At 38.7% G+C, this 26,941-nt stretch overlaps 1 protein-coding gene across 8 annotated transcripts in view; it reads right to left on the bottom strand.

Moving 5' to 3' along the window:
* Positions 1–26,941, bottom strand: part of LOC130546116 (cAMP-specific 3',5'-cyclic phosphodiesterase 4D-like) — a 136,283-nt gene that overhangs the window by 54,057 nt on the left and 55,285 nt on the right. The window contains exon 1 of one of the 8 annotated variants that reach the window (XM_057321204.1): positions 24,698–25,012. The exons of 6 other annotated variants lie outside the window; for them this stretch is intronic. In XM_057321204.1, the coding sequence (XP_057177187.1) occupies positions 24,698–24,981 (284 nt within the window). In that variant the 5' untranslated portion in view covers positions 24,982–25,012. Of the gene's footprint in view, positions 1–24,697; positions 25,013–26,941 lie in introns of those variants that run through there. One more of the 8 variants, XM_057321208.1, reaches the window with a different exon arrangement.

Here is a 26,941-nt window from a genome sequence, read left to right as displayed (position 1 = left end):
TTTCCCACGAGTGACGCGAAAAACAAATCTGAGCTCAGTTTGAGACATTGTTGACATCTACATTTGTGAGATTTCTGCCTCCTTTTCTTAGGAGAAATATCTGAGACTTAACAAAAGTTTCCATTTAATCTCCATTTGATCTCATTGCTGTCGAGGAGAAACAACTGAGATAGTAAAAAGATCTCACTTGTGACATTTCTTACAGGCTGATCAATTAGATCTCGTTTCCCAAACACTTCAGCTGTGATATGTTACCTAAGCTCCATTCACTTGACTTTATTTTAAGTGGCCTTACATTACACACAGCAAAAACTCTGTATTATTAAAATCTCGGTGTAGTTCAGCGGCGGGCACAAATGTCAGTTTGTGTTTAGCGCAGTCAGGAGAGAGCCTGATGCACACAGTCACTTCTCATCAACATGAACACATGAAGCACACAGAATGGCCTGAAGAACGGAGGCGACCCCAGCTGATCTACAGTACAGCCAACATACAAAGCCGAGCTTTCACAAAACCTCACCGTGTGGATTTGTTTTATATGAACGGATAATAGATTTCAATTTACAAACTCATGAACAGAAACACTGAGCTAATGTCTGCTTAAAGTCCCAGTGAAATAAAAACCGACAATGCCTATTTTTTCTTGAAATATTGCAGCGTTTATTGTAAATAGTTTATCAATGTGGGTCATTCTCTTTTTAAAAATCGTGTGGCCTCATAATCTTTAGTTCAAATCTGAAAATGCACCTTCGTCCTGTAACGACTATCCATCTTAAATGATGTATGTTAGATGGCTTGGGCGGAGCACCCATTAACTCCTCCCCTTCAACTGTCAGTATGCTGCCAGTTCCATTTCAAAACGCAACGGCTGTTTTTATACATCCAATCAAATTGCAGAGAAAGACATTTTCTCATTAGAAATTCCTTTTCACTACGGAAGTAAAAACAATCGCAACTTCCGGTTCACGGGGACTTTAAGATAAGTCTGCTCCTCTATTAAACAGAGCTGGAGAAACAAAAGCTGAATATGTTTCATAAATGAGTTTAACTACTGTCAATATAGCAAATTATAGTTACTAAAATACTTCAAAAATAACAATAAAGAAGCTTTGAGTACAAGAGGAAATGTTTGTGATCAAGTAATACTAAAATCTGAAATCATAAAATTTACACAAAAATACAAGCAGTCTTGCTCAAAAACAATAATGGAAGCCAAATACAAAACCTAATTTTTGCAAATACAGTTAAAGTTGAGCCAAGCAGAGATTGAGATTCTAAAGACAAGACTATACCATGTGTCTACCTTGAGTGACAGTTTTACTCTAGAAATATTCAGTCTCTAATACAGTACATGTCCATTGACAGTATTTTTAACAATTAGTTTAGTAATAAACACAACACAACCTCTACTACTCTTCCCCAGAAAGGAGAAAATCGGAGTCAAGATAAAGAAGATAATATTTCCTCATGAAGGCACTGATGGTTCAATCTGCTGCTGGAGTACATCTGTAATCTACAACCTTCAGTAGGGCCTCTGTCTATCAGCCACCCGACGTCTGCAGGAACACCAGCTGATAAACTCAACAACACACACCCATGAGCTAAAACACAGACGGTTTCATATGTTTCAGATTGTAGGGTCAATGTTAGGCACTTGACACCACAAAAAAATTACCTTATAGAATCAAAGAAACAAGGTCCAGAGGTGGGTAGAGTAGCCAAAGTCTTTACTCAAGTAAAAGTACAAGTAACTAGAGAAATTGTTACTCAAGTAAAAGTAAAAGTCAATATTTAAAAAATTACGAGTAAAAGTAAAAAAGTATGCAATGAAAAAACTACTCAAGTAGCTAGTTACTTTGTATCTGATTATATACTATTTATGAAATTAATATTAATGCCAATATTTTATTATTTTATTTTAATCAATATTTTAGATTATTATTAAATTATATACACATAGAGACTAAAGAATAGACAAACACAGAAGAGACAAGCATTTCTGTGAATTTCATCTAGTCCCAATGTCAATGTAGCCAACTTATTTAGAATAGTACACCATGTCAAACTAAAGTAAACCTGCAGAGATTTGCGTTTACAATGCATTTAACTAAACTCAGAGCTTTTCCTAAGATGATCTAGAACATCTGCAGTTCTCTCTTATATGAAATACAAACTGATTTTATACAAAACTGTTGTGTCACGTGTGTGTTGTGACAAGCTCTTAAGGTCTTTGCACATATAGTACGAAATTTTCGTATGCGTTTTTTTGGTATTTGGCGCTCGTTTGTACGGTGTCTCTAAATTGTCAAAACACCTTTCAAAATCCTTGCTAAGGATGCGAAAAATGCAAAAAATCGAAGCCAGTCCGATTTTTTTATGACGGACGAAAATATCGGAGGCAGTGTGTAAATGTGGTTGACACAACGTGAGGTCGTATTTATTTTTTAACGTGCAAAAATTTTGGACGCAATTTTTGGATTCTATGTGCATTGGACTTTACTTGTAAATATACTGTAAACCACACGCCCATCAACAAGTTTTCTTCCTTCTGTTCTTCAAATGTATATTTCTGCAAGCCCACGTCTCTGTGTCTAAACAGGTCGCGCTTATGTTGCTGTGTCTGACGAACAGGTCGCGCGGGCGCGCGCATATGGCGGCCATTTATCATTGCTGGCAAACAATGCATTTGCAGTTTTGGTTTGATAGATATAGATTCATGTCCACTTCATCCAACGGTCTTTGTGTTCTACGTGTTCTTAAGATTCCCGCTACGAGGAGCGAGTAACCCGCCGCTTCAGATCGTGCTGCGAACTGAGCAAATCATTTGAACTGATTCGTGAACCTATTCAGAAGGTTTTGCGCATTGTTCAATTAATAAAAAAGACACTAAACACAAAAAAGCCAAAATCAAATGACAAATAAAAATGCAAAAATGCTAGTTTAATTCTAATATTTTAAAAAAAGTTACAAAAACAGTACCGCTTTATTTATTATCTCCCCCACTTCTGTTTATTTTCAAATGTTCTAGTTACATCAGATGCCTGAATCTTGTATGTTTTAAAAATAGCAGCGGTCTGGAGTTATGCAGTCATACAGGCTGGAAAGGCCAACAAAATGTGTGTGCTGTTAAAAGAGAAAATGTCAAACACAGCCAGGGCAGGTATACACTACAGCGCTGTGCAAGGTCACATCCCGACCCCTGCAGCGCAGAGACGACGGCTCTTCAAACACACATCGAATACACCGCTGCTCTATACATGTGTCTGAATGTGACCCAGCACGTACAGTAAAGAATCACATCAAACTTCACTTTAACTGTATAAGGTTTTATGACGATCATGAACGTATGGGAAGCACAGCTAACATGCACTTCATTGTGCTTCACATGTCTCCAAATTACATATCTCAAGCTGATGTCTGTTCTAAGGCTTTCTCCAAAACAACACTCAAGATCTATAAAAAAAAACCTCTGAAATATTTTGGAGTTTACCAACAAATAGGCTTGTAGTCATTAGACTATGAATAGATTGAGAATAATAAAAACATAAGTTATCTACTAAAGTCCCTAAATGACTTCACATTGGATCACCTCTCCTTGTGCTGCCCAGGGTGCGTCACAGACAGGAACCGTAACCCTTAACATCAGTCAGCTAGGAGAGAAACCACAGACCATGTTTAACGTGTTTGAGAAAGCTTGAGATGTCAGTGGAATGAGTGACATTTACACACGCCATCACCTCGGCACGACTCATTAGTATGCATCACGGAGACGGACGGAACACTTCTGCTGCCACCGAGAACTGGCAGTCTGGAGCTGTAAACTTCCAGCAAATGAAGATGTCACAACTAAAGATTCGGACTTCGGTGGACTTTTTATGTGACTACATAAATCAAACTCGATCAATTTGGGTTTCACTTTTGGCCTGCACACAAAGCAATGCAGGTTACTCCAAAGGAACAGCTCACACAAAAATAAACATCCCATCGTAATTTTCGACAGTGTGTTATTAAATTGATTTCTTATGAAGTAAAACAATTGGCTTGTGAGAAAACAAGTCATATTTTGAGCCAATTTAGCAAAACTGAAAACAAAACAAGCTCATTTAAGTGCTAATTTTAAACTTGGCGAAATGTTGAAAACTTCAAATCTCATTGGTTCTTGCATGTCTCGTGATGAAATATCATGTGACAGCTAGTCATGAAACACACAAAAACAATAAGATTATCTATGTTTGGCAATCTCTGAAATGTTTTGATTCAAACAGTTAATCCAGTTAAAACTGGATGTAACTTGTCTCACATACCAAGTGGATTTTTGGGTGAACTGTTCCTTTAAGTAGCCAAAAAGTGGTCTCAGGGCGAGGGCTGTATGATAACACATGTGGTTTAATAGTGCTTTAAAGGAGCATCAAGTCCTTTTTTTCATTTGACAAATGAATAGTGTTTTTGAAAAAGGCTAAAAATAAGGGGGACACACATAAGATGAAGATTAGAATAGCTATTTCTAAAAAAACAATATCCTTCTCTCAGTAACAAAAACTACAGATGATACAGATGTTTTGTGCAAACTATAAAGATGAGATAAACAAATATTTACAATATGTTCATCAACAAACCAAAAAACACACAAAAACATGATCACATGACCTCTGCTACCTTATTATCCGACATTTTCAGTGGTGAAATAAATAAAATTATTAATGGGTGAAATGATCAAATGTGAATCGTGTTTTTACACAATGGCCTCAGTAAGATACCGACCAAACAAAGGACATTAAAAGTGTGTTATATATAGTTTTAATATCCACAAACAAGCATGCAGACCATAACATACTGTATATTGTATACGAGCTATACTGTACTGTACACCATCACAGTCCAAACACTTGGAATACGTCTACAACACATCCAACCTGTCATATGACTGAGATTTGCAGTAGAAACATCTCAGATGCAGGTCTATAAAGACCCAGGGTGTGGGCTGTTTAATGTTGCCTCACTCATTGCTTTAGCATACACTGTAAAATAAAATTCATTAAAAAAATTGTCATTTTATGTAAACTGGAAAAACAGAAATATACCATAAAAAAAAATGTCCCTGTAAAATTATAGGATATTAGGATATACAGTATATCAAATTGTTTTCCCCATTTGCTTGTAAATGTGTTGTCTTTTCTGTAATCTCATAGTTTTTTACCGTATTTCAAAATTAAAATGTAAAAAATGAAATCTTGGGGGCACAGCTCGCCGCAGCTGGGGCACCAGAAATAAACAGTAAAATAACGTTTTTTTCCTCTAAAAAAATATACCCCCCCGTTTACTTGCAAATTTGCAAGTACACCTGGCTGCAGGCTGCAGTACGGGGCGGTGCTACATATGGGGGAGGAGCTCCACGTGGAGCTCCGCCCTCAACACATCCCATTGTTTAGCAGGCGGGGTTATTGTTAAATACATAACTCTTCCCATTGGTCACAAGGAAATGACGTTGAAACCAGGAACTGAGGTTAAAAACACTGTTGTTCGTCTTAATGCGGTGCCATTTAAACCGATTGTAATATAAACTCTGTATTTATTTATTAATATAAATAGTAAGATTAAAAACTTAATACAATGAAAGTTACTTCAGGGGAAGCGTTTCATTCATTTGTAAATTTGTAAGCAAGAGTCTTTGTTTACAGTTTGTTTCTCATTTTTCATTTAACAAAGTACGTCCATGTATTTATTTACCGTCCTTTACTTGTTTTTATTTAATATTTTTATTATTATTAAAATTAATTTAGCCTATCATTTATTATCCTACTTTTTTCTATTACTGTTATTTAATCCAGGGATTTTCAAACTGTGATCCGGGGCCCTCCAGAATGTTCTAAGATAAAATTTTAGAGAAATATAAAGATAAAAGAAAAATGACAAAAGTCTACTGAACATTATTACTGTTTCATATAAATATGTACATTTTTATTTTTAAGTGAAGAAAATTTCTAAGAAAACAGTCCAAAAACATTTAAAAAAAACATTGTTTCTCTTTAGGTTTATACATCCATAAATTTAATAGCCAATTAGTGTGTTGCCTTTATACAATCATGCTTATTATTTATCTAACATAGCTTCAATGTTCCTTGTCTATAAAAAAACAAGCAGACACAATTACTGAATTACATCATTCACTTTATTTCAATTACAACAAATGATTAAAATGTATACGAATACAGCAGGATTAAAAAATACTACAACATAAGCATATATAACAACATAAAATTACAACGACAAACAGCTTGCATTACATTTACGTGTGTGTAAATATGTGTCTACACATACAATTACTGGCAAGTAAAACAGCTGTCTGGCATTGTCAAACAAGCATTTTATCCATTAATAACATATATTTCCGACACAGCAGAATGTGGTATTTAGCAGTTTTTGAAGCAAACTGCCATGTATAAAAAAACGTTCACTTCAACATCACAAGTTAATGATGTGGCATTTAGAGGGTTTTGCATCTGAACTATTCAATTGTTTATCAATGACAATCAAGTTCATTAAATGTGGGGATTAAACCTTATAAAAAAAAACTGCCCAAATACAGACTGTGTACTCACACTCACCGTGATGCTTCATATAGCGGAAGTGACGCATACTGAGGAATCGACGTCATTACTTGTGTTTAACCAATAAGGCGAGGTTAGGGCGAGACGACACATAGACCCGCCCTTAAGATTACCCCAGCCACTAACCAATGAGACGCGTAGGGAGCGGAGCTCCACGCATATGTAGCACCGCCCCGTACTGCATCCTGCAGCCAGGACCTCCTCCAAATTTGTGGTCTTTTTCTGTAAATTTACGGGTTTTGACTGTATTTCAAAAAATACATAAAAATCTGCAAAAAAGCAGTACACAAACAAATCTGGTTTCTTACATTTTAGTGGAAAATCTGTAAAAAAAAATATTGAGAATTCTGTGAAATTACAGTTCTTTTACAGTATACACTGAGACTCAAGGGAAACACAAGATTCCGGTCCACACCCACAATGCACTGCCACTAAAGAGCTGTAAGGATAACCGACCGGAAAACCCCCATCAATGTAAAAGCTGTAGTTCAAAACATCACCACCTCCATCATCACAAAAAACAGCACTTTGTCATCATCAATCATTCAGGACTGATCCCAGAGGACCTGCGCAGCATCGGTTACGGCCCAGGAAATGGAAATCATCCACCTGCTCATTTACAGCCAAATCTGGACTTCTGATTCCTTTCAATAGAGATCTCATCTATAGCTAGAAACTAGACTCATGGAACATGCTGTACTGTAAAATTACCATTAAACCACAAAAAAAGTGTAATTTCTTTTTAAAAATATAAATCCATCTTAATTTATTTTCCATCGCTAAGGCATCAAGCTGTAACTCCTGATAATAATGTAAGATGCTCAGTTCAAGAAAACTTTCAGGGGTAGCACACTTGTGTTTATTTCGGCGAGGGTGGAGCTACAACATTTTTCCTGTGGTCCATGGGAAACAAGCCTACGAACGACGGCCACTTCGCTCAAAACGTTTCTTTCCCACACACATAAAACCATAAAATCCAGCTGCCCCAGAAAACTTGTGAATGTGAAAGAATGTGAAGGTTACATGAACGTGGAGTTTACTTGATGGATACATTCATTAATATTTACGGTTTCTGATAAAACCAGGCCACGGTATGCTCTGTCCCACAAAATGACTCATAACATCACATTAACAGAATGCTAATGAAGCTCAAAATAGTGCAAATGTACACATGATGAATTCTTATGAAATCAAATAGAGCTCTCTGTCCTCTTTGGATGAGTGACCTCGATGTGTTTTGCTAGCCAAAGTATTTCCCAAGAGCTAAATATCACTAAAACAAATGCTTTAAAGCCCTAATAAATCTATAAAGACATAGAAAATGAAGCCATACAAACATACAACACAACAACACAAACAAGTCTTATTTTCAATAGTACTAGATGAATGTATTCAGGTTACATGTGAGATAAAATTAAGAAACATTATCATCATCTAAAAGTGATGTCTTAGTTTTTATAACATCCCAGTCGTATTTTTGCTCTGGTCAAATGAAACATGGCATCCCTTCTTCTCGAAAGTATTTTCCTCTCTTCTGAAAGCATAGCCGCAGGCCTGGTGTTTAAAAATCAATAATCCATCTCACAGGTATTCACCAGCTCCAGTTTCAACATGATCTCTTATTTTACCAGTTACCTTAAAGGCACAGCTCACCCAAAAACTTTTTTTTTTCATTCTCTCACTCTCGAGTTGTTCCAAATCTGTATACATTTCTTTGTTCTGATGAACACAGAGAAAGACATTTGGAAGAATTTCAGTAACCAAACAGTAGGAAAAATGACAATGGTAGTCAAAAGTGCCCCAGAACTGTTTGCTTTCCGACATTCTTCAAAATATCTTATTATAATATCTGAACAGAGAAATGTATACAGATTTTCAACAACTTGGGGGGGGGGGGTAAATTATGACAGAATTTTAATAATTGGGTGAACTGTCCCTTTAAGATGAACCCCAACCTGTGTCCTCAGATTCTGTCTCAGCACGACTGATCTAAGAAATGATCAGTATTCTGCGATAATAATGGACTGAATTAAAAAAAAACACACACCTGGTCACAAAAATAGATTTAAATAAACAGACATAGAGAGGGGTAGGTACAGTAAACAGATGAAAGACGGATAGAGGGGAAGGTTGCGGAGAAAGGCAAATCTGTTTATCTGCACTAAATTCACAGTTGACCCAGTGATTCTGCAGTAAAACTGATCTCTGATCATCTTACCAGCAGTGACAGAATGAATCCTCAAGTGTTACTTACCTACAAAAGAGAAACACAGAGAAAAAGACAATAGTGTGAATCATGTGCTCTAAATATTAAAGAGATACTTCAAGCAAAAATGAAGATTCTGTCATCGTTTACTCACCCTTGTTCCAAACCTGTATACATTTCTTTGTTCCGCTGAACACACAAGAATCTCAAATGGTGGGTGAGATCTGACATTCTTCCAAATGTCTTCCTGTGTGTTCAGCAGAACAAAGACATTTACACAGGTTTGGAACAATCTAAGGGTGAGTAAACGATGACAGAATTTTCATTTTTGGGTGAACTATCCCTTCAACAGCAACACACACAAAGACAAGAAGTGAACGATGAATCTCTGTTGACCCAGTAATGTTTGACACGAGCGACTAGAGAGTCTGTCTAATAAGATGTTTTTGTGTTCCTGTCTCTCTCTCCTGAGCCACGCAGATCTTATAGTGTGTTACTCTCCACAGCAGTTGTTACACCTGATCCTGACGTGAGGCCGCGTTGTGTGATGTCTCTGAATTAAAAATGGTAACAGCGGATGAGTGAATCACAACTGTTACAACAACACTGAATGAAAACATCCAAAATCTGGAATTTTTAAATGAATAGTTTTGGTTATAAAATCTGATAGATATATAACCATCATCTAAAAACAGAGACTAGAAATGAAAGTCGAAAGTTAAAGAAATTGAAATGACTATGAACCGATTATTTTTTGCTTTTAAAATCATTGTTTGTTGAGTCCAGTGTCCCATGTGAAGCTTGAAGGTGGCATTGCGTAATTCCCCCAAAAACGTGCGTCTGGTATAAAAACCTTCTTTCTCTTTGAACTTACCATTTCTTACATAAGCTTCACTTGAATTGTATATTACATAACGGCAGGTAATCTTACATAATATCATTTATTTGAGTTGTGTGCGTGGATAACAAACGTTATTAAAGCATGCATGGAGATGACTTGTCAAATATTCACAGCATTTCAAGAATCTTTATGCACATATCTTTGTTTCAAAAATGACAGTCAAGATCGCTTTCATTGTTCAAGTAATTCGAGAGTCATTTTCCGGTCGCGTTTGACTCATTTGTCACGAACACATTCCGCAAGCGTTTAAACCACAACTCAAATCTGTGACTATTAAAACAAGTCACACCAATAAAACGCAGCATACACCAAGAAAATCAAAATAAAAGGCATGTCAAAACAAGTCATTGCGTTCACTCGCTTCTGAGGAAAAATGCGAGCGTTTGTCTCGTCGTCTCATGCCAGGAGACCTGCAGCGGCAGCAGAAACGTGGCACGCTGACGTCAACGGTCTGGATCGCTCTCTTATTTCCCCAAATCATTCCGCATTATTACCACACCTAATATTCTTAAGGCTAAATTCCTCTGTTACACACACGTCAGTATAAACACTGCCACTGCATTTCAACGCAACACCTGACTTTAGCCCGATGCATCAAAAACACAACTATACAAATCAGCAGATTTTTAGAGTTAACCTTTTAAAAGAGGTGATAACATACAGAGGTATAAGAACCATCAATGACTGACACGTCTGTGATTTTGTGTCCTCAATTTGATGTATTTTTAATTCACAGCTATGCACACTTCATCAACAAGACCGACATTTACCAAAGAAGACATGGTGACATTTTCCTGTTTTAGATGCAGGAAAAAATATGACCTAACTGGCACTAAGTAATGCTCGTTAAAAAAAGAAAGCAATTTTCAGAAGTTTTAATACGTCGCAGTGCCAGAGGGAAATCCAAGAAAACACAAACTTAGAAATCTGCTCTTTAAAACTTCAATCATTTTGCCATACGTGTGCTGGACTTCTTTGACAGTGGGTCGTAAAACAAAGTATCGTGTTTAAAACACCCAGAACACTCATGTCATGTCTGTTTTCCACTTCAGCAGACTTTACACAGCAATTCATTTAATTCAGAAGCATTTCGACAGCAGAATGACTGAAAATAGACTCCGGTGAATGAAAATCCTGAAATGTTGGGACATCAGTACATGTGCAACAGCAGTTGTGCGTACCTCTATGTGCATGTTCATGCACGCTTACATACGTGTGTCTCCGTCACGCCCGGCTAGTAAACCCAACAGCATTTCCTTAAGCACACATAACATGTCAAGAAATGCAGTATAATATCAGCAAATATCACCAAGTGACTCCTAAAATCTTAAGTGTACACTTATGTGCTGACTGTCAACGCTTTGATATTTCAAAGCAAAAACGTTTTCGAGGCATATCATTTAGAACAAATAAATACCTCATTCCACGCGGGTGAAATAAAGATAAACACACAATAGGTTTGGACTCAGCAGGTAGAGAGAATTGGTAGCGGTAGTGTGAAGGGAGGGGGATAAAAAACAGTCAGTTGTTGTGAAAGTAGAGACAGATGGAAGCGTGGTGGCGGTTTAAGAGCCCAAAACCCTGTGGCTCGCTCCCCACGTCATCGAGCGTCTCTGCCTGCGTCAATCCCACTTCAGGCATCCCGGCCGCTCCCAGTAATTCCCTCACACATTCCCTCTCTGTCCGTCTCCTGGCTGCCTCGCACACGAAGGGAGGTGGGGGGACTAATCCGTCCTCGCACGACAGCGCTAGAAAAACAAAGATCACTGGGAAGATTGAAACGACTTTCCAGACACGGTTTGGTCGCTTTAATAGCCTTTTCATACTCTGCCAGGGCCAATTTAAAAAATCAGATTTTCACACTAAGGGTGCAATAACGTCTCAAAGGTGAGTGTGTGAGATCGTAATGAGCCACGACATGTGGACGTGAGGAACAGTGGCAAGCGTCAGAAAACACTTCTCACCGGGTGTCCGGAAACCAGCAAAGCTGATGCGATATTCACTGAAAACACATCTGACATGAGCCTTTGCAAAATTACATTTCATTGTTTTACATTTTTCATCACTGCAACATTTTGCAAAAACGAATCAATGATACGAATTTATCATATTTAATAAGCATTTTTTATAAGCATATTTAATGCTATAGGTCATCCTATAGGCCCATTTTTTGTTAGTAAACATTGTGACGCGTTTTTGTGGTCGGAGCATAGCTGGAGGCAGAAAGATTCCCCTGGCCGCTTTACAAACGTTATGTTTTGATAGCATGTTTTTTTGACCATGACTGAAGAAAATCCGATCTGGAATACACTAAAAGACCTAAAAAAATCATACACTTGCAGACTTTTTGAATGTTTCAGATAGAAACACACTAACTGATCAAATCTGCAGACTGGCACAGACTTTCTGCAACAAGTCCAGGCAAACAGTTTCCTTTATGTTTAGTCTCCGGTCGTTGGCTAACTGCTAACAAAGTTCGCTTATATATGCGCTAATACGTGAAAAAAATCTTAACTTGTTCCCCATGTTGTGATTAGGTGGGCAAACATGAGAAGTTTTTAGACACATACCCAAACCATAATCCATACCAACAAAAGACACAAGTTTATTTAACTTTAAGTGATATAAAGTGTACGGTGAAAACGGCAGCATTTTTGATGATCATTTCTACTGGTCCGCTCGTTTTATTGTTTAACTACAACTGTCGTCGTTTTTTCTGGCAATTGCAGCAGGTATGTGTTAAAATATCAGATTAGAGTCTGTAATCTGTCGATTCTGGCACTTAAGAACACAGCAAGATGATATTTTAAATTCACTATGTAGCCGACTCTGTGCTGGTTTGTATTGGCCGCCTTCAGTTTTCTCCTTGTTTTGCCTCCAGCTAATGCCGTGACGTAATCGTGACGTCGGTGCAAAGGGGTCTATATACAGTATATAGGATGGCCTATAGCATCAAATATGCATATATATTTGGTATGCACGATAAATTATCGGTATGGGTCGATTAAATGGTCATTTTTAATGTTATCGGCCGATAATCAAATTTAGCCCAATATATTATAGCCAATTAATCATAAATAATTTCCTCTGGTTAAACTTCTTCAGGTGCACGCTGCTCACAGTTAAAAAACAGTACAGTACTGTCTTTCTGTCATGATCATTAATTTACTGCTATTAGCAAAAACATTGATGTAGGTACAGCATGTAGATAAGAGTATTTATGAATGTGTAAATTATATGAACAAAAGCATATGTGATGCGGTCTGGGAAAACCCGTCAGATGTCGCGCAGGGACATTTTCAGGAATATCAAAGAATAAGTTGAAAGTCAGTTTTTGGTCAAAATTGGGTTTTCATTTCTATATACTGTATATATATATATGAATATTATTATTAATACAATATTATTAATGCCAGTTGTTAGTTATTTACAATATAAGTCAGCCTTTAATGCTCTATAGCTTTCATAAAAAAATACAATACTGTAAATTTAGCAAGTTAAACAAAATTAAGTATGTATTTTAACAATATAAAATTGACAGTCAAAAATAAAGAAAAGATTTTTGGCTTATCCCAAAAGATAAAACCAAATACAGCTGGAACGCTTTTAAATTTTACTGTCTCAAAGTGATGCAAGCCTGTGACTAACTACAAACACATTGTAATGTGTAACAATGCATATATTATCCACCATGCTGACTATGATTTCAAGCTTTGTAATGTAGATTGGTTTCCACCAACATCAAAAACGGCCACTTAGGTGTATATAATAAACTTTATAAAAGCAAAGCAATGTCATATAAGTCAGGCCGGATGCCACGAGCGAGTCAGATCAAAGCTAATCCACAGACTGTGACATTCATTTGAGCATCCTAACCACCACACTGTGACAATAAACCTTGCACCCAGTTCTCACAAATAAAGCTGTACATCTTTTAAAGCGTAATGCAGATTGTGGTTGGGCCGCTTCTAAAGCAACCAAAACCGAGTCCCGTTATTTGATGACTACCAAAATGAGCTTCCAGACCCAATGGCAGTTCAAAGACGCAGTTTCTATGAAACGTTTATAGTGTAAACGTCACATGACTTTTCACATGACACATTTTTAATTGTTGACAGACTGCACCATGTGTGAGCAAGTATTTGTTTGTCTAGAAGGATGATCTTACAGCCTTTACGATAGGAGAGATGAACCGTGGGTCAAATTGCAAATAAAGCGTGGTATCTTGACAACGCACACTATTAAAACATACTCTGTGCCAAATATGTTATTACAAACACTCACTCATGTGAAAAACTCCATAGCAACAAACAAAACACTAAACACGCTTTAACAGTGACACATCTTCACGTATTTGACATAATCACCATTTATTATTGAAGATCAATCGCTATTTCATAATGGATGGCAAATTGACGACTAGACATTTCAAGTTTGACTGATATGCGAGTATATATAACAATAACCCACATCCTGTATATCCAGACACACAAAAGTTTGCGCAATCCATAAAGTCACTCGCTTTACGTATTGACGTAACAGTTCAGGGTAAATGGAGGTGAGGCTGTTTGCTTATGTATGTTGAACTAACACATAATTAGTCAAGCTAGAGCAAACAGCGTGTAAAATCAACAAAAATAAAATAAAATCAGCAGAATGACAAACACCATTTACTATCCATATGAAAACCTCTCCAGTCTACTGACATTCAACAGCTTGTCATTGGACTCTGTATGCCATCAAACTTATGATATAACATTCGTCACGTGAGCTATTCTTTTCAAACATCAGCAGACGGTCCTTCCTCGAGTCCCATTTATTTTGGGCTCATTTTTTAATGAGGGCCTCCGTGTCCGACCTGCTTTTAACAGAGCACTTTATCTAGACAGAAAGCCCACGCACGACTTCACCTCTACCGATGCATACAAATTCACTTTCATGTCCTAATAATTCCGCTCTCTAAAAGTACAGAGGAAACAGGATAGATTTAGGGGGCACAATCCGACCACGTCATGTCTTCGTTTCATCAGGATGAGTGGACCAATGAATGTACGAAGCATCAGAACGACAGTGAACACTCCATCACAGCTCTATGACGATTCTAAGACTGAGACGAACAGTATTCTGGCCAGAGTACACAGCAGCACTTCTGCTGCAGACTGCATCCCCCTAGTGGTCAAAAAGAATCACAACCATGCAGAATTACAGACAACAGGGTGAAAAGGGATGAGATAAACACATCTGTGTTATTTGTGTTGTTAGTAATAAAACAAAAGTTTGACTCTTTAAGTGTGTGTGTGTACTTTTCTTGCCTACATTATGAGGACTCATAATGTCTTGAGGCTTCCCATAATTCAAATGGCTAAATTAACAAAACAATTTTTATAAAAAATGCTGAGCGTTTTCAGGAAGGGTTAGCTTTGGGGAATAAAAAATATCATTAGCTCAGTATAAAAACCATTACGCTTATGGAAAGTCATTATAATGACTGCACCTGTGTGTGTGTGTGTGCGTGCGTGCGTGCTGTGCGTGTGTGTGCGTGCGTGTCTAAAAAGGTGATTGTATTTTATCAGAGGATATTTGACTGTTTTCCAGCGAGTTCGCTGTTGTCACATACAAACAAAATCAACTAATATTTCAGAAACATTCTACAGATCCACCCAGTATCCATGTGAACAGATTTGCGTATTAGAGGGATAGTTTACCCAAAAATGTACCCTAATGTTGTCCAAACCTGTATGACTTTCTTTCTTCTGCAGAACAAAAAAGAAGATATTTTGAGAAATGTTCCAGTGGTTTTGTGTATATACAATGGAAGTCAATGGAGTTCAGTGTTGTTTGGTTGTTAAAACTCTTCAAAATATCGTGTTCTGCAGAAAAAAGAAAGTCATACAAGTTTCAAATGACACGAAGGTGAATTAATGATAAAATAATTTGTATTTTTGAGCGAACTATCCCTGTGAAGAGCATTAACAGAACAGATTGAAACGACTCCAGGCTTTAACAGGTTAAAAGCACACATTGGAAATGTTTCCTCTATTAGTTTAGGCGAGTTTACCTGTAGCATGTTTACACAACACGCACATGCAATTCAAGCGTGTGTGCTCTTCGTGTGTAAACGGAACATTATACTGAAAGGCAAACTAAGGAGTATTCTTCATAATATCTGTATTATGAACGACTTTGAAATTTGTAATGTTTTATTTTATATATTTCTGACTGTTATTGGACATCTAGAATATTCACTCACAACACTATTATATATACTGTACAAGCCCCAAACAATATTTAGGAAAAACTCGGCAATGCCGCACATTTGCTTAGCAGACAGTAAATATTGGCCTTCTCACATGGCTGGAGGCGAGTTTATCTCATTGCTCCAAGTTCACTGTTTTTGCTGAAGAGCGCTGATGACATCACCGCAGGCCGATCGATTCAGGAACGCATTTATGAACCCTCTTCCAGCCGGCTGCGGCCGGGCCATTAAAGTGCAGAGAGCGTGCTTGGCTATTAGGACCTCTGGCGAAAGAGGCTTTCCTGGAAAACTCGGTTGCCTAGGAAATAAATGCCAAAGACGTCTTCTGCACAAAGCGCGGCCAAATAAATAAATGCGTCATAATAATAATAGCACAATGGTCACTGTGGAGACACATCACAGCTCAATGGCACGCATAAAGCAAGCGTGTTCTGCAGGTAGTGCTGACGTGGGGAATACTAATGAGGGTGACTATCAAGCGAGCAGCAGCGGGAAGGTGTGAATGACGGGATGCGGCTCCATTCAGACCGCTGGTGCAGTGGGAGATGGGATACGACGCGGGCTGCAGCTGGCCACTTTCATATTAAAATGAAGCAGGCTGGAGTGCGATAGCTCAAAAGATCACGCTTTCTCTCCTGGCTATTTAAACGTGATAAAACTGCACCTAGCCTTTATCTCACTCCCTGTGCACCTCTGCGGATGCTTAACTGGAGCTAAATAAACTGAACCCGTGCCCATTAGAGAGCTGCCGTGTTTTAATATTGGTCTAGCTTGAATCAGACGCCCGGATCGACAACAGAAAATGTATGATATCAAGGATTATCAACTAGTGCTTTAACTCATTAAAGGAAAAATAAACTGTATGAAGTGCATTTAAAGTCAAGATGAAATTAAAATGAAACGTGTTAACTATTTAATACACGTTGTTTTTATAATTCTGAATGAATCTGATAACATTCGTCTTTATGAACTGTCATCAAAATGGCATCACCCTCTGTCTGTGAAACACTAACATAACATTTCAACCACGATCCTCCAAACACAATTCTGACATGAATGCCTGCATTTCAGAATGCTGCGAAATCCCAAAGGATACAATAAAATCCTGCACTAGTTTTTTCCACAATAAATATCTCGTTTCATTGTGAAACATGTCAGATTATGGAAGCGAGATGGGTTGTGAATGCAAATTCATGTTGACTCTAGAAGAACAGATCTAAATACTGTAAGTGCTTCACTGACAGCATGAGTGATGTGCCAACTGAGGGCCGCATCAGATATTTTGAGCATTTTTTGACAGCAAATCAATGATAGCAATATTAACATCCACACCAACAGAAGCTAATCCAGTACCTCAGAGATGACGTATTTTTGTAGGCTAACCCGGAAGCGCCGTGCTGGTTCCCTCGACAGAAAGCCTATGCATTTTTCCCCATAGACTTTTGGAAGATCACAAAAAATAAGCTCTGTGATTAACAAAGGTTTATGATGTTTACATGTTTTGTCTATCTTGATCATCCTTACAAATGAACACAACATTTGTTCCCTTTGAAGCCGAAATACAATCGGCAGAAGTAAAAAGCTAACACGATGCTATAAACAGACTACAATTAAGGTCGCTCGATATCAACGTCACCACCACCATGCCTCCGACAACTCTTTCAAACTTTATTAAAAACGTGTTCCCTGGTAAGTAATTACTCCGTGAATGAATCCGCATCTACGTTTTAAGAGATTTGTGCCTATGTTGCATTATTTGTGAGATTTATATGCGCGATGACGTCTAACATCCCCGCCAAAGGAAGTAGTCGCTTTTAGCAACTTGTTAGCAACCGCCGTTTTTAAGACACAATAAGGCTTTAAACAAATCACAAGCGGGTTATAATTGGTGTGTTTTACGTCATAGAATAAAACGTGAAAATATGTAGAGGTTTTGTTAACCACAGACCTTATTTTCAGACGATTTACCAAAAACCCATTAAAAAACAGACTTTGGGGCGATGGAACCGGAAGTCCTAAAATGCTAACTTGCTTCCGGGGTTTGCATACAACAATACTTCATCTCTGAGGTACCGGAGAGGGTTGGGTGATTGGGTGATGTCTACCAAATTGGCATCGGAGGATCTCTACAGTGAACCATCGCGATGGACGTTGACATTGCCCTACGGCGTTATAAAGGCGTGTCTAGGCACGAGCGTCTGAGATACATCTTTATACAGCGCGAGCTGGGCAGTTATAAATTCAGGCGTGTGTCATCTGTACAGCGAGAGCTTCACAGTTATAAAGTGAGGCTTGATTGTATCGTTATTCTGGTGTTATATTCAATAAAAAAAGTTATAAAGTGAGGCGTGTCTTCTATACAACGCGAGCTGCGCAGACACGTGTCTTCTTTATAGACCATTTCATCGCACCTGCGCGCCTGACCCCCAGTTAACTTCCGGTTTGTGTTTGGCTAGTGACTAATAATATAACTTTATATTTTATTTATTTTATGTTATTATTCATTTGTATTATTATTTTACTGCACAATAATTGTATTAAATAAACGTTTTGTTGAATTTTGTTGTATGTTCATTTTATTAAATAAACAATTTGTTAAATGGGTCCTGTAGTTTGGTCACATTTAAAGATGAGGTAACACGCAGTTTCTGCCAATCTCATATTAATCTTGAGTACCTATACAGTAGTATTTAGTTTTATCAAATTTATAAAAGACAGATACAGCTGTACGATTATTTCCGGAAAAATACGACCGCCTGGAGGCGATTTATGTCAGGTAGGGGTGTAGCGATACTTCGTACTTCGATATTTCGCGATGCAAAAATGTAACGATGCGCATCGAAGAGAGATGTATGTATGTTTAATTCTATTCGTTGAGCGGTCAAAACGCTACCTACTCTGCGCTACCTACTCTACTCTGCGTCACGTGTGCTTATCTCACATATGCGGTAGAGAGAGCGGTGGTCTCTGAGAGAAGTGGAAGCACAAGACACAATCTGTGTCTCCACGTGATTTACAAAGCGTCATATTTTCCTTCACAATCGCCGGTAAAACACAGCAAACTTGAAGCGTGACTGCAGGCGAGTCACCCCGAAACTCATTACAAAGGAGAGCACAAACGTTTTTAAATGCCAATGTTAATTTATCCGCTAACGTGAGCTGCTGCATAACGTGATATGCAACATAAAGTAAGCCAAAAGAAATCAGCGCTGTTCCGATCAGAGAAGCGATGAAGTGAGTCGTACTGTATATTAAAAGATCGAATGATATGCTAAAAAACAAGTATGTGATCTGCATGATTGAAGAAATGTAATGCAGTTTATGTAATATGTCTTTCTGAAAGATATTTCTCATTCATTACTGTCTCAAGCAAAGACAGCGCAGCTTCAAAGAGACACGAGCCAATAGCGTTTGAGTGTGAGCTCTGTCAGAGCGTTTCATTGGTTGAATATACTGAATGAACACGCCCTTCACTGAACGAACGAGTCAATTGAGTCAAAATGAGACTGAATGAACTGCTACATGTCGTTCATGGTCTAATATTCTCTGTGTTGTAACAATGCATATCCAGTAGTTACTCAACTTTTCTGAAAAATAAAGGTAATGACCTGGTTTATTTTAATTCTAAGGTAAAGTAAATTATGTCAAAACAGTTAAATCTTTGTATGGAACATTTAATTACACCATTTAAAACCAGATAGTTTTTAGTTTTAGTTTTTAGTCAAATTTAGTAGACTAAATATAATGTAGATTTTGTCGACTAAAACTAAAATGATGGGGATGACTAAAATATGACTAAAACTAAATTGCATTTTAGTCAAAAGATTATGACTAAACTTAAATTAATATTTGCTGTCAAAATTGACACTCAGTGACAAACCTGCAGTACAGAAGGTTCAGTTAAGCCTTAAAATGTTAAAATTCTTTATTAAGTTGTATGTGCAACAAAAAAAGTTGCTGAAATTGTTAATATTTTTAAAATAAATGTCATTTGAATTTCAGTTTCATTTTTTAATTTTGTTCAAAATATTGAGATGTGTATCGTATCGTGAACCCAGCATCGAGATATGTACCGAATCGTGAGCTGAGTGTATCGTCACACCCCTAATGTCAGGCATCTTTTAGTGCTGGGACCGTTCCATCTATCAGTCTCAAACGATCTCAAAATCCAGCGCTATATCCACAGTTTATATTACATTCATCACCGAAATTCAGTGAGCAAACAAACACGGCTAAACTTCCGTCAACCGAGTGAAGCGACATTGATGGGCGTGCTCTTTCTCACGTTGGCTGTTTGATGTGCTCTTTCTCTCATGCTCGCGCGTGGTTGTGCTCTTTCGCTCACTGGATAACGCGTGGTTGTGCTCTTTCTCTCACGCTCGCGCGTGGGCGTGCTCTTTCGCTCACTGGATGACGCGTGGGCGTGCTCTTTCGCTCACTGGATGACGCGTGGTTGTGCTCTTTCTCTCACGCTCGCGTGTGGGCGTGCTCTTTCGCTCACTGAATGACACGTGGGTGTGCTTTTCCGGGAGAATTGTCCAATGTGGGACTAAGAACCCTTGTTACGAAACGGGAATCCATGTTAGAAAAAAACGAAACCAGTACGAACCCTGGCGTAGTGAATCGAGCACAGACATACTACGTTATACGTTCAACTCGTTTTTTGACAAGTTGACCATGTTAAGCTTGAGAAGCTAGTACGTTTAACAGTGTAAAGAAGTCAGAATGCATGACATAGCATGTTACCTGACATCTAGCGGTTGAGCTTGGTACCGGAGTCTAAATTTATTGTAGAGACAAGTTTAGCCAAGTAACGGTTCTTCACAGTTTCTTTTGCTTGTTATCAGAAATATTCTACAGGCACTCTATTGTTTGTGAATGTGTACCGGAAGTTAACTGCAGCCCACGAACGCGCACATCCACAGTAAAGTTTGTTTATATTGTCACTTTGAAACCGTATACAGCGTGAGTTGCGCAGACACGCATCTTCTTTATACACACGAGCTGTGCAGACAGGCGTCTTCTCTATACAGTTATGGAGTCAGGCGGGTCTGTGCAAACTGCGTGTCTTCTAAACAGCATGGGCTCCACAGTTAAAAAGTGAGGCGGGTCTGATCTGTACAGTGCGAGCTTATATGCCCCTTAGCCTTGTTACAACACAATTTGTAGCCCGTAGCACAGAGACACGTGATGAAAGTGAAACAATTGTTGGAATTCCGATGCCGGCTCAATATCGTCATGCCTGTCAGCCATTGGCGATGGACGATGGCAACGTCTATCGGCCAAACCCTAGAAGCTAACATTATGTTTATTCTAAGTTCAGGTCAAAATTTTAACTATTAGTAATTGACAAACACAGTGTACACATGTGTATTGCCCCTCTCTCTTAATATCTGCTCAGCATGAACATCTCTATTTCTTATGTATGAAATGTGCAGATATACCACAGAGGCAATCCGAGATCACTCTGTCAACATTTCTGGTCATGCAACAGTCTGTTTTCATCAGTCTTTGATGCTTTACAGGCAATATAAGAACAAATCAAACAGGATTGCATACTGTATACATAAACTCAGAACATTTCTCTAAAAATGAAGACCTGGAGAAAATGTAATTGGTGCTTTGCCCATGCAAAGTTATTCAAAGGTGCTTTAAAATAAAAGAACCGCTTCAGGTTTCTTTTGTGGTCAATAATTCACAAGTGGTATAAAATGTGCTTTTAAGATGTGTTTTCATAATACAGTCAGCAGAACGTGGTAGATGTCCTGTGTAATACTACACGCCTCTCAACGCATGCCTGAGTCATCCAGACCCCGCCAACCAAATGTCCTCTTACATTATATGTGCTCTTAACAAGCAAATGTGATTTAATTTTAATGAAAATACACACTCACACTACATCAGCCAAGCCTATCATTGAGAACCTGAGAGCTTTTATCTGAGTTGAAGAGCTGGTGTATTGTGTTGTGGTCAGTGGCGGAAGGTTTTACAAGCGAGATAATATCAGATGGTGGTTGTAAAGTCATGGCAATACGCCTTGTGGTGTTTGCGTACCGAACGCGTGGGCAGATTTTCTTGTTTGCTTGGACTTGTTGAGGCACCTGAGAACACAACTGACACGAACTACTGCTTTCTGACCTCAGCTCAGGAGTGTTTATACAAACAGAAGAGCTAGTGGATTCTGTCTGGCTCTGCTTAAAGCTTACTTTATTGACACGCTTCAAACTGTACGCTATTTAAACAATTGATTTATAGTTATTTACAACCATTTCGTATGTGTAATATTAAAACACAAAACTGATAATCAATTATTGTCAATAGCGGAATATTGTGATAGCTGTACTCAAAAAAATATACATTTTTAAACCATCCTGTATCTGACTTAAAAGGGGCCAGATCAGAAAAATCAATGTTCTATGAGATAAAGAGGGTAATAATCTGCATGATCACAACCAGGGGGGGTGGCATGCATACGTGTCTTCTGCATTCCCGTTACGTGCATTCGCATTTATAATACGTCCGTCTGAGTGGCCCAAGCGTCCGTTCCGGCCCCATACGTTAGCGGCCCACCGGGAAAACGCCCGGAACGCCAGATGGCCGGTCCGCCCCTGAACTACAATCTCCAAATTAGAGAAAAAGGGGAATCCGGTGCTTTCGACTAGTACTCTCTCATGAGACATATTCATTTTTCATGCCCTCCATCTGCAAAGTTAAACATCAAACACTATCTTACGCGGCATCAGAAGACGTGTGAAGGGTTCAAAGAGCAGCGGTGAAGGGGGAAATGTGATTGATTCTGTGATCAACATCACACACAAACATATGCACTGTTTCAAAAGAACAAAGTCTTTTTCCTCTCCGTACGAGTGGGAAGTCCAAAGCTCGCTTTAACTGGAGTCTCTGAACCCTTTGATTTCACTGTGTATTGCTGAGGATGAAACTGCTGTAATACTGCACACCAACATGCTAAAAACAACACAAAAAATGCAGTCATGTTTAATGTATAAGCAGATTTAAAGTATGCTTCATTTGCATTTAGATTTCTCATTTAGGTTGGTTTCACATTTAGTTCGATTGCTCCTCCCTCCCCCTGCTGGACTGCATTCATATTATTTTCATGGGGGCCGAACCGTCCTGCAGCTGTTTACCCTGTCGCTTGTAACGAAGACGCAGGAGAAGGCGGCAAAATGCATAACATTGCTTGCTTCACTTTTATACATTTATGTTTTTGAACCGTTAGTTTTGTTTCCAAAGCTTCAGTACATAACGGCACTTTCGTCTGTCTTATGAATGTACTGCAAATGCTCTTAAGACGTCAGCGCTGTCTCTGACGTTAATCGAACCCAGGTGCGCACCAAAAGTGCTAATGTGAAACCGCCCTAAGAGTACATTAATGCCACCTCTTTAACCTGCCATCACAACCAGCGGGTAGTGCGCTGTAAACCTTTGCAGGTTAAGCATCTAAAAATAACATCAGAGTAAAAGACTTATAAAGCACTCAGAGAGAGAACAATGAAAAACACTTTATAGAACAAGACTGAAGTGGAAAACAGAGAACTAAGCAAAGTTACTGGAACTAAATTACTTTTCATTAAAGGGATACTTCACCCAAAAAGGAAAATTCTGTCATCATTTCCTCACCTTCGAGTTGTTCCAAATCTGTATGCATTTCTTTGTTCTGATGAACACAGAGAAAGATATTTGGAAGAATGCTTATAACCAAACAGATTTTGCCCCCCATTGACTCCCATAGTAGGATAAATACAGGATAAAAATACAATGGTAGTCAAAAGTGCCCAGAATAAAGTCATTTTTCCTACTATGGGAGTCAATGGGGGGTAAGATCTGCTTGGATATAAGCATTCTTCCAAATATCTTTTTCTGTGTTCATCAGAACAAAGACATTTATACACATTTGGAACAACTCGGTGGTGAGGAAATGATCACAGAATTAAAATTTTGGGGGGGAAGTATCACTTTAAAAAGTAGTTACACATCTACATTCTTCGTCCGATGAAAATTGAGCATATTGAACACACTGAACTATTAACACAACAGCTAAAAACTACAAATGGGAACTTGAAATCTGAATCAAATTCACATCCCTACGGAGCGTGTCAGGAAAAGCAAATAACAACTGAAGGATGAACGCATATAAAGTATGCTTCAGCTAAGGCCGCTATTGATCCCTGAGCAAATAAATGCATGATTTCTTTGATAAATGGAGGATGATTATACTGGAACAGCAGGTCCCACGAGACAACAGCATCAACAGTGACAGCACCGTATGATCTTTTTCCTGCAGGTGGATTTGTGTCGAATTAAAAACGCATGAACACCCGTGTACACCACAACCCTCAAAACCAATTGACAACTCAGATCACCAGAATAATGTTAAACACATGACAAAGAAACAAGGTGAAAACAACAACAACTGTAAAAGTCATCAAATACGAAAAATGTGTGGTACATCGCAAAGAACTAAAAACTAAACACTCAATCACCAAACATTCGAAAAAATATTATGTGGTCTGAAACTGAATCAACATTTACTTTAGGGATATATGTAACTATGGCAATGAGAGAAAGAAAGCTGCTGTCAAAAATGTACACAAAAACCTTTCCAGGTACTGTCTCTTAACATTTTCCGACGTGTCAGTTGATTGTAAATGTGCAAAATGCAGGTACAACAGTCAGAACAGAACGCGTGTTACCTAAACCCTTACCAAGTGTGCGCCACAGTGAAGCGCCGCTGCTTGTGGGTGTTGTTATTAAGCAGCATGCGACGCAGTAGCCTGGGGGAGTTGCGTGGTGACAGGGTGGTCGGCGACAGCCTGGGAGACATGGAGGATGGAGATCTGCCGCCCCTGGCACGTCGAGGTCGCTCCTGCTGAAGCAGATTCTCTCTCAGGATTCTCACCAGGTCCTCGTTCAAACCTACATGGTCTCCGTGAAGCAGCTGTTTGGGGGGAACCGCCAACGTGTCCTGGCTGCCCCCCGGCTGAGTCATTACCAAAAACCAAAGTGGCACTTTCCTGCCGCTTGCAAGTTCCAGTGAAGGCGACCGGGAACGTGATGAGATGGGAAGATACGAGTACCTCGAATTCAATCCAGAATAAAAAACATGTCCTGCTCAGCCCGGAGTCTCTCCTCTGGTGAATTCAGCCAGCGCTTCGGTGCGATCACAGAGACTGGAGGGTTTGGGAGAGTATGTGTTTGCCGGGGGTGAGAGTGTGTGAGGGAGGGGAGGTGAGACTCACCCGTCAGCTGTACCAACAGACAACACTGAGAGCACATGATGCTGGTTATTAAATAAACCCGTCTCTCCCAGCAGCAGACAAGTACGGTCGCTTGTAAATACATCAGTGGATGTGCACCACAGGAAGGGTGGGGGGGAGGTATTGGGTAATTTCATCTGTGCTTCTTATTTCCCCGGTTCTTGAAATTTAACAGACACTGTTTTATATCTAGGACTGTCACGATTATTAAATAATCGTCTCATCGCGATTGTTTGACCTCATCGCGATGGTTTCGGATCATCGCAATTATTGCACATCTCTATAGAAGACACTAGGGGGAGCTGTAGTGCCTGCATATTGCATATTTTAGTGTACATATTGTAACTAAAGCATGGTAATACTTATAAAATGTACCAGCATAACACAATCACTTAAAAAAAAAACTAAAGCATATACCATACAAATTACCTGCAGTACAATTTAATATTATTTAATAATCCATAATCGTCAAAGCCCTAAAACAGACAATTAATCGTCATAATCGCAATGATTTATTAGACAATTAATCGTCAGTCAAATTTCATAATCGTGACAGCCCTATTTATATCTTGAGTTTTCATTAAAGTCATCATTCTTGATTTGAACAGGTCCTAAAAATCCAGTGTGTCATCTTTTTGGAGGATCTATTGGAGGACAGACATGCAACATAATATACATACTTTACATACTGCATACTGTGTCTTCAGAGGTGTATAAAGACCTTACATAATGAACCGTTATGTTTTTATTACCTTAGATTGAGCTATTTCTGTCTACATACACCGCCGGTCCTCTTATGTGTTGTTTCTACAGTAGCCCTAAACAGACAAACTGCTCTACAGGGGTGCGTTTCCCAAACAACGACATAACTCGCTGGTTAACCACCATAGTACGATGCATCATTGGGGAAATTAACGATGTTATGACTGTTTCCGAAACCATAGTAACCCTGTCGGAGATCAATCGTTTGAACCAAGTTGGTTCAGCAATCTAGTTGATGACGCCATACAGGTGATGTGGTAATGAAGTCCACTAATAAATACGTTCAGATCGAATTAATGTTTTTTATGTATTCTTGCTGTAACATACACGGCATTTAACGGCGACTTTTGCTATCCTATTTTTGTTATCTGTTGTTTTATTTCACGATATTTCATTCATTCATAAGTTTCCTCCTACGTCACTCAGCCCAGGGATTCCCCAGGGTCCTAGAGAACGTAAGTTCAGGCGCGCTTTTCAAAAAATAGCGCTTGTATTTTCTTAAACTAAAAGATGTAACATTAAATTTGTATATATTTCGAAAGATGGGTATAGAATGCACTGCATGTTGCTTGCTTAGTTTGCTCAAAAGCATGATGCATGCAAGTCCACATGTCATAATAAAAAGGAACTATGCTTCTAACCACAGCTCTAGGCCTGTAGTTCCAACCCTGCAACTTTGCGATGCTGCTTGCGATTGATCGTTGGAAATATTGTTTCAGGAAACACATATTGAACTATGCTGGAACGACAGAACTTGCGACCATAGTTGCCTAACGATGCTTATGGGAAACGCACCCCTACAGAGCGTGTTTTGTAAATACGTTATCTCCTTCAGGGAAAATAGCCAAAGCGTGACGACATCTTAGTTCTGTGTCAGCCACCGTAGTGCTTTGAAAGGGAGGGGTGGAGTGAGCCGTTGGTTGCAATTCA

Source organism: Triplophysa rosa, linkage group LG22 (assembly GCF_024868665.1).
Source record: "Triplophysa rosa linkage group LG22, Trosa_1v2, whole genome shotgun sequence".
Classification (NCBI taxonomy): Eukaryota; Metazoa; Chordata; class Actinopteri; order Cypriniformes; family Nemacheilidae; genus Triplophysa; species Triplophysa rosa.
Note: the sequence above shows the minus strand (reverse complement) of the source record. Positions and strands in the feature narration are given on the sequence as shown.